This window comes from Psammomys obesus, unplaced genomic scaffold (genome assembly GCF_907164565.1).
Source record: "Psammomys obesus unplaced genomic scaffold, mPsaObe1.curated_primary_1811, whole genome shotgun sequence".
Taxonomy (NCBI): Eukaryota; Metazoa; Chordata; class Mammalia; order Rodentia; family Muridae; genus Psammomys; species Psammomys obesus.
Genome location: NW_026590062.1, coordinates 4,353,102 through 4,361,659, shown reverse-complemented (window position 1 = coordinate 4,361,659; position 8,558 = coordinate 4,353,102). Strand labels below are relative to the sequence as shown.

The 8,558-nt window shown below is 48.1% G+C and overlaps 1 protein-coding gene across 2 annotated transcripts; it reads right to left on the bottom strand.

Moving 5' to 3' along the window:
* Positions 1 to 231: 231 nt before the first annotated feature.
* Positions 232 to 5,854, bottom strand: CUNH12orf43 (chromosome unknown C12orf43 homolog). Of its 2 annotated transcripts, none has more exons than XM_055606212.1 (6): positions 5,703 to 5,854; positions 2,927 to 2,969; positions 2,669 to 2,767; positions 2,388 to 2,458; positions 1,677 to 1,767; positions 232 to 1,250 (listed from the first exon to the last, which is right to left on the bottom strand). In XM_055606212.1, exons 1-6 carry the CDS (start codon positions 5,848 to 5,850, stop codon positions 887 to 889), a joined length of 816 nt encoding a protein of 271 aa, XP_055462187.1. In that variant the 5' UTR covers positions 5,851 to 5,854; the 3' UTR covers positions 232 to 886. The 2 variants fall into 2 exon arrangements, with proteins under 2 accessions (XP_055462187.1, XP_055462188.1); XM_055606213.1 differs by having other exon boundaries at positions 232 to 1,247.
* Between the last annotated feature and the right edge of the window lie 2,704 nt (positions 5,855 to 8,558).

Sequence of the window (8,558 nt, the reverse complement as noted above, 5' to 3'; positions counted from 1 at the left end):
CCACATGTGGTTTGTATTTAAGATGTCCCCTTAACATTCCGCACTGAGGATGCGGCTCAGCAGTAGAACACTCGACTTGGAAGTGTGAGGCCATAGGTCTGATCCCCAGCACTCAAACAATAGCACAGCACCAATGGCTCATTCTTGTAACCCTACCACATAGGAGGCCAGACAGGAAGCTGGCCAGTTTGGAGTTAGAGACTCTTTCAGACAAACAATAAACAAAAAGGATCAGTACTGACCAGGGATAGTACCCAGTCTACATCTGGGGTTACCTGGTAATTTAATTTCCTTTTTCTCTTTGATGCTGGTAGGCAAAACTTGGGGCCTTGTACCCAAGCCTGCACCCCACCACTAAGTAGGCCCTCAGCACTCTGGCACCCGGTTTTCAGGGAATGAACTGACTTAGACATGTCATTATGGATAGCTTAGTAACAAATCTGGGGGAAGAAAACTGTGGGGGGAAAAAAAGGTGGGGAATAGCTTTCCTTCTTTTCCACACAATGTTATGTCTGGGGGACATAGGCTGGGGGAGAGGCACAAAAGTTTTTCTGGGCCTTAGTAGCTTGGAGCCTTCTCCCCTCATTCTTAAAGACCATAGTCACACTGGGCTTGGCAGGTGGGGGAGATGGAAGCTCTGAGATTCAGTCTCAAAAGCTGAAAGAGCCGTTCTTCCTGAGGTGACGGAAGGCTCTGGAACCGCAAGTCCATCCAGGCTTCTCCCCACACACCGGCTTCTCTGTGTGGACTCTTGAGCAAAGCCCAGCTGAAGTCATTTGTGGGCAGAGTCAATGCTGGAACCTGGGGGGAGTGTGGCTTGGCTCTGTCTTGACCCCACAGGTGCTTCATCCTCAGGGCTAGTAGCCATGGTACCTACAGCCTGGGGTCAGTTCTCAGGCTCAGCCACTGCACACTCTGCTGGTGGGCTAGGGGAAGCCGCTCTGGCTTTCTTGGCCTTTTTCTTCCTTTTCTTCTTCTTGGTCCCCAGTGTCACCGGGTCCCCGTTGATGCTGCCTGCTTCCTTTACCTGTTTTAGGCCTGTGGCTCCAGCCAAGTCAATGTCAGCTTCCTCCTGGGCTTTCTTTTTCAGCTTCTTCTTCTTCTTCTTCTTCTTCTTCTTCTTCTTCTTCTTCTTGGCCTCCTTCTCCACCTTGACAGGGCAGTGTATGGCTGACTCCTGGAGAATATCTGACGCAGACACAGCCGCCTCCCGGCAGCGCTGCCATTCCTCGCCACTGTCCTCACTGCTGCTGGGGACAGGAGTCAGGTTAGCTGGCATCTGGATGGGCCTCGGTGCTGCGGTGGCAGCCAAGTAGCTCAGACTTAGAGGAGAGGCACACTCGGGCTCCAAGGTCAGCTTCGCTGCTTGTCGGTCACGTGACTGCATCAAGTACCTGAACTCTCTGACCCTCGGTACTCTAATCTACAAGGAGGACCCCGATAATGCCCAAACCTCACAGAGCTTCTCAAAGGGAAGGATGATAAAGGGAGGAACCTGGCCCAAGATGGCTGCTGGTGAAGACTAGCTCCCCAGGAGGACCCTGCTCACTTCCTGCTGGGGCATACTTCGTACTGTTACCCAATCGGTCTCTCCCTTTGGTATGGACCTGACTGGGGCTACCTAGCTATTCCACGGGCTCAGCCAGGAGAGGCAAGGAGAGGTTGTGAGCTCTCACCTGGAGCTGGGGGGCTGGCGCTTCCTGTGGGGTCTCGGAGAAGCTTCCTTCTCGTGGCCTCCGGGGATGGATGTGAAGAAGAGGCGGAAGCCTAAGAACCACAAGGACAGAGTCAGAGTCAGCTGTTGGTAGAGCAGAGGCAGACCCTGGTGCTGAGGCTGCAGCCTGTCCTGAGGGACTCCCAGTCTAGTGGCAAGGGCTCAGACATGTCTTCTGTGTGAGTGTAAGAGAGAGAGCCAGAGGGTGGGAGGCTGGAGGGGCACCCACTGACTGCCACATTTAGACGGCAAGCTTCAGGGGCTTCTGGTGAACTTTGTTTTCAGACAGTGCCACGCTATGTAGAACAGGCTGGCCTTTAACTCACAGAGATCCACCTGCCTCTGCCTCAAGAGCAGGAATTAAAAGTGTGTGTCACCCCACCTAGCCTTCAGAGGCTTCTAGAAGTCAGCAGTTGAGTCTCTTGCCTGCATCAGCCTCCAATGAGGCCACGGGACAGAATCAGACAGGGTGGGTGGGAAAGACTGGAATAAGAAGGCATAGTGCTTCTCTGTGTACAAGGACAAGTGGGGGTTCTCAGAGCTAGCTCATTCTGGAAATGGGGTGCCATAATGCCTGCCTCAGAGTGCGGGGACAGCAGATGCAAAAAGAAACCTGTGCTGCTGCTGGCCCTGTGGCCCTATGGCAGCTGTTATCAGCACTTTAAGGACTCACCGTCCTCGCCTGCCGCCTGCTGTACCTCCTCCTCTCGTGGTTTCTTCCATACTTCTGAGATGGCGATGGAGCTGAGGGAGAGGAGGTGCCACACTCAGGATGACATTTAGGGTAATACCAAAAGTACCTTTTGTCTTTAAATTTGAAAAATTTTATTTCTTTTCTTTCTCTTTCTCTCTTTTATTTTTTTTTTTTCCCTGGGTTTGGGGCACAATGGTTGTAATCCCAGAATTGTGAGGCTGAGGCAAAAGGATCATGAGATAAAGTGTACTCCTGCTCACCTGTCCAGCAGCGCGCCCAGCTTCTTGGCCACATGGGCTCGGAACTCAGGAGTAGTCTGAAGCTCGTTGCCATCTTCGTCATGCTGGTTCACCTCACGCCTGTAACACACGCACAAGTTGTCATTTAGAAGCTGCCCTCAAGGGAGGGACTGCTTGTCTTGTTCCCTCTGACACCCTGTGGTCTGACCTAGCATCTGGCACGCGCAGGGGATATTTGTTCACTGACTCAAAGAAGCGTCTATGCAGAACACACAGTACCTGCGGCTTGGCTGGGAGGCTGGTGCTTGTTTCCCCGCAGCACCTGTGGAGCAATAAGAATGCGGTGCTTAAGAGTGACAGTGGCTGTGTACGTAAGTGACTTGCACGTGTAACTCAAGGACAGTCCCCCATTTCCATTTGAGAGGTGATCATTATCCCCATTCTGCAAAACAGCTAAAGTCAAAGACATGTAAAATAATTTAGACTAGAGTCTAAAACCCAATTTTTTTTGAAATGAGGTTTTGTTGTAGTTCAGGCTAGCCTTGAGTTCATGCGTGACCAACAGCTGATATGACGGGAGGTGGAAAGAGGGTACAGGTCATTTGGTTCCAGAGGCCCAGTTAATGTTTACCAGGCAAGCCCAAGTGCAATCTGTCTACGGTTTACTGAGTGCTTGTGCCAGGCTGTACGTGGTGGGAGAGCTGATGACTGGGGATGCCGAGGGCGGTGGAGTCCGCTGAACAAATGCTGAATACCCTACCTGCTGGACACTTAGACAGATGAAGGTGTCCTCTGAGGACTTGTGTTCTTGGTGAAAGCAGATGCTAAGCGACACTTTAATGCAATATAAAACTGGAGAATAGTAATAGCTTATAAAAACCACAAAACAAAAGGCGAGGAGCACAGTGTAGGGGTCTCTTCCTCCAAAGGTGGAAAGGAAGGCTTTGTAAGACTGTTGGGCAGGTATCTGAGAGACATAAAGGGGTGAGTCAAGTGGGTACCTGGGAGAGTCTTCAGGCACCAGGAAGGAAGTCTGCCAAGGCAGGAACCTGTGGTACCGAGAGCTAGCTAGAGGCCAGCATGGCTAGGAGAGGAGTAGAGAGAGAGACTTTTTTGCGGGGGCTAGATTACTCAGACCGCCCAGGAGGCCAATGTGAAGACCTGGGCCTCCAGTGATACAAACTGGCTCAGGTTTTTATAGAGTATCTCAGGCCACTGGACAGAACGAGACAGAAGAGGCCAAGGGCAGACAGGGGTTCTGTTCACATCACTGAGGAGTCTGAGGATGTGACAGGCTAGCTGTTATACAGGTGAGATGCTGAAAGATGGCTCTGATGGCTCTCAGCATGACGTACAGCAGGGAGCATTAAGCCCAGGGTCACCATTGTGCCGATGCCTTTATGTATGCGCAGCGGGCCTGCCTGAGACACTTCTCTGCCAGTGTGCTCTCAAATGCCTGCTTCCCCTGGAGGTGGGTGTGTGGGAGACGGACATCTGTCTTCTCAAGCGCAAAAGGCATGAGGAGTTGCCCCCATTACGAGTACAGAGAGATGGACAGGTCCTCCCCCAAAACAGAAACAGTGTCAAACTCCAGGCCCAGGGTGAGTCATTTAACTCACAACACTTTTGTTTCTTACATCTATAAAATGAGGTGATTACCTTTCAGGGATGACAAGATTATTCACCTGGCACTTGCCGCTCAGCCTACCAACTTCAGTCTGATCCCCAGGACCCACATGATAGGAGACAAGTGACTTCTGACCTCCATATGTGTACTGTAGCATGTGTGTGCACATGCGTACCTGTGCGTACACACAATAAAATATAATACAGATTTTAAAGATCACTTTTTAAACCAGGCTTGGCAGCGCACACCTTTAATCCCAGCACTCAGGAGGCAGAGCCAGGTGGATCTCTGTGAGTTTAAGGCCAAACTGGTCTACGGAGTGAGTTCCAGGACAGTCAGGCCTATACAGAGAGACCCTGTCTCAAACAAATAAAATCACCTTTCATAGTTAGTATTATATTTTTGTTTTCATGTTCATTCCCTTCCTAGACTTGAAATGATAATATTGTTGTTGTGTGTCTAAAGTCCTAGGACAAGTTTTGGGAGTCAGTTCTCTCTTTCCACCATGGGTTCTGGGAATCCAGTTCCCAGGCTTGTGTGGCAATTGCTGAGCCGTCTCACTGATCTAGAGATGGCTCTAAACATTACAGGAACTTTGAAGTAGAGAAGAATGTAAATGACTTCTTACCAACATTGTACTGTAAATAAAATACTTCACTATATCTGTAAAAAACTGTAATGGAGCCAGACAGTGGTGGTGCACGCCTTTGACCCCAGCACTTGGGAGGCAGAAGCTGGTGGATGTCTATGAGTTCGAGATCAGCCTGATCTACAGAGCCAACTCCAGGACAGCCAAGGCTATACAGAGAAAGCATCTCTCGAAAAAACAAGACATAACAATATGGTGACAGCTGCTGAATAAAAGCTGCAGGTTTTGTCAAATGATTGTGGCTTGTTGCTCACATGCATGAAGAAAAATTACGTTAAATTTCATTTAGGAGTTAATGAAAGTAAAATGCAGTATTCTTTCTATTCCAAATAATAGGAACTGTCGGATTTTCTAACCATGATAAGAATCCCTATACTGGCAGATTTTGGATTCATTTCCAGTTTGCTGGGGAATCTCGGTTAGATATACTCACTGGTGACCTCAGTCAGAGTGGGACAGCATGTGGGGGCCGGGAAAGGCAGAATTCTGATAATACAGGACAGGGTGCAGCTCGGTCATCTCAGGTAGCTACCTTCCCAGAGGGTGGCAACGAGGACGCACGGAGGAAAGCGCCGTCAGGAGACACTCAGGTGCCTCAGCCGCCTCCGCTGGAATAAAGGAATCACCCTCCGCCCTCGGTGTGAATCTGATCCCCAAGTGGTCTCAGAAGCTTTCTGAAGAAAACGCCTCGAAGACATCAAGTCGCGGAGGCTGCTCCTCCACCATGCATCCTTTTCAGGCCCCAGGAGAGGAACCCGGCCCTTCGGGCAGCCGCCTACCGGCTCTGGGTTTCTCTGCTTCCAGCGGGCGCTGCTCCAGCCCCCAGGCGGGCGTCGCCGCCTCGCGGCACCGCGCCAGCTCCTCGGCATCACTGTTGCTGCTGCTGCTGCTCTCCGAATCGCTCATGGTACCACTGGGCGCCACCATCTTGAGATGCTGCAAAGGATTATGGGGAAAGCGTCCATTTTTGATTTGTCCTTCCCTTTCACATGACCCACGTCAAAGCATCATGGGGGTTGTAGTTCTCAGACTACCATTGGCGGGTATCCGTACTGAAAGATGAGCTCTAGAAGGGTCCAAGGCACCACCACCTTCTCCAATCGTCTTTTTCCTTTGCTTTTCTTTCCTTTCCTTTAAATTCCTTTCCTTTCCTTTTTTCTTTCCTTTCTTTTCTTTTCCTTTTTTTTCCTCTTTCCTCTCTCTTTTCTTTCTTTTCCTTTTCTTTCTTTCCTTCCATTCTCTCTCCTATTCTCTTTTCTTTTCATAGTCAACGATAATATCCTTAAGTCAAGCAAGGAGGCAGTGACAGAAGGATTACTTCTTTTTAAAGAAAAAAAGCATTTATTTGCGATTTGATGAAATTGCCACCTTTTTAAGTTCATATTTTGATCTTAGGAAGATTGCTAAACTGTAGACTCTGAGGCTCTTACAAAGAAACAAATCAGAATGACTCCTAGAGTTGCTGAGGCTAACCCCTTAGAGCCAGTCCATGACACACCTGCAGATTAGCCCTGGAGAACTTGTTTAAAATGCAGAGCACGGTGTTTAAACCTCTCCGCTGACTTGTAGGTAAAGTGAGTGTAAGGCCGGTCAGATGATCGGCTCCTCTGGGAAATACTGTGATTTTGGTGGGCCCCACCATCTTGCAGTATGGGGAAATGAATGTGGAGGGTCATAAAAAATATGGCAATAGTCAAGGTTTCTGAATGTGCAAGGAGTGAAAATGATTTTGCAACCAAGCATGTGATGAACTGGCGCTTGCATGACTTTCCTGCCGCACTGGAAACACGCTGTGCATACTCGGCACTGTGTCTTCATGCCGCATAACGCCGACAAGTGCTGAAACTTCTTGGCCCAGCTGTGAGAATAATGCATGCCAAGGACGGTGTTCTTACACATAAACGTTTCTGCCCTTAGGAAACACGACAGTTTAATTGCAGAAAACAAAGAACTTTTTACTGTCATTCCGTGGCACATATCAAATTATTACACCTTTTGATTGTTTTTTTATTAGAATATCTGATTGTAAAGTTACCATTTGGGTTACTAACTTGAGTGTCATTAGAAAAATGGTTGACTTTCAGCCTGGGTTTAGGACAGCGTTTTTTAACAACTTCTGAAATGACCCTAAACACGTGTCTGCCCTTTCTCACAATGTATTTACGAGAAGAGGCATTCTCAGCATTGACGAGGATAAGACCAAAATACTGATCTACCCTGACAAACACTGAGGAATTTCTGTGTCCGTGGAATCAGACATTTAGGCAGTATTTATGTAAAAGTAAGCAAGCACATCCATCTCATTAACATGCAAATTTGCTTTTGTCTTTTGTCATGTGTGTTCACATATGCATGTTTGTGTATGCAGATGCATGTCCACATAGGTGGACATGTGCATGCATATGTGTGCATGTGTGCATGTTTATGTGTATGCAGATGAATGTACACACAGGCCAGCAAGCCCTAGGAATTTGCCTGGCTCCTTCCCTGGCGCTAGGATCACAAGTGTGCATCACCATGCTTGGTGTTTATTTGGAACTCAGATCCTTGCAAAGGTAAATGATTTACTGAATGAGCAATAGTCCCACCTACCTCCCCGCCTTTTTTCAAGACAGGGTTTCTCTGTGTAGCCCTGGCTGTCCTGGAACTCAGTCTGTAGACCAGGCTGGCTTCAAACTCAGAGATAGGCCTGCCTCTGTCTCCCAAGTCTGGGATTAAAGGCTTGTGCCACCACTGCCCAGTCAGTAAATTAAAAAAAAAAAAAAAAAAAAGGCTGCTATGATCGAATGTTTGACTCTCTTGAAAATTTCTTTGCTGAACCCCTGCCTTCTGTTCTGATGGTATCAAGAGATGGAGATGATCAAAAGGGAACAGAGCCTTTATCCCTGCCATCAATGCTCTCAGAGGTCTGCCTTTCTCTCCTGCCACATGAGGACCTGGTGAGAAGCTGCCATCTATAAGCCAGCAAGAGGTCGCGCCAGGTGCCAACAATCTTGAACTTCTCAGTGAGAAACAAATGCTTGTTATTATTTTGTTGTTGTTATTTATAAACTACTGAATTTGTAGTTTTTTGCTACAGGAGGGTAAATGGAGCAAAACTTATTCATCTAGAGCATTTTTTTTTCTTTTGAGACAGAGGCACATGTAGCTCAGGCTGGCCCCCAACCTACTATGTAGCCGAGGATGACTGAATTCCTCATCTTCCTGTCTCTGTGCTGGTATTACAGGCACACGCCACCATACCTGGAAGTGCTGGGGATCAAATCAGGGACTCCATGGGTGCCTGGTGAGTGCTCTGCCAGATGATCTGCCTCAGCCCTGTTCATTCCTTTTGTGTAGTACCTACAGTGTGGGATGTAATGTGAAGTATATGAAGGTCTGAGTTGAGCTAGCCTGTTAACCCTTTGGTAAAGAGACTCTTTCAGTCCCTGGAGGCAAAACAGCCAGAAAATATATAGAATAGTATAGTTAAATTGCCCAGAGGTTTTTGAAAACCAGTTGTGAAGTGAACTTGAAGCTATGGTAAGTCCACCAGAAAACAGATCACAAGGAAGATGTAGCATAAACCCAAGCACAATATCCTTTGGCAATAAAAATCAGGTTGTTTTTCCTTTGTCTCTGAATAATTATTTTCT

Bases quoted from the DNA above. Each gene is read 5' to 3' on its own strand.
- CUNH12orf43 (XM_055606212.1), bottom strand. From the start codon at position 5,850: ATGGTGGCGCCCAGTGGTACCATGAGCGATTCGGAGAGCAGCAGCAGC. The intron at 2,459-2,668 runs GTGAGCAGGAGT...CCTCTCCCTCAG, and splicing joins CTGGGCGCGCTGCTGGACAG to CTCCATCGCCATCTCAGAAG. The intron at 1,768-2,387 runs GTGAGTCCTTAA...TGTGGTTCTTAG, and splicing joins GCAGGCGGCAGGCGAGGACG to GCTTCCGCCTCTTCTTCACA.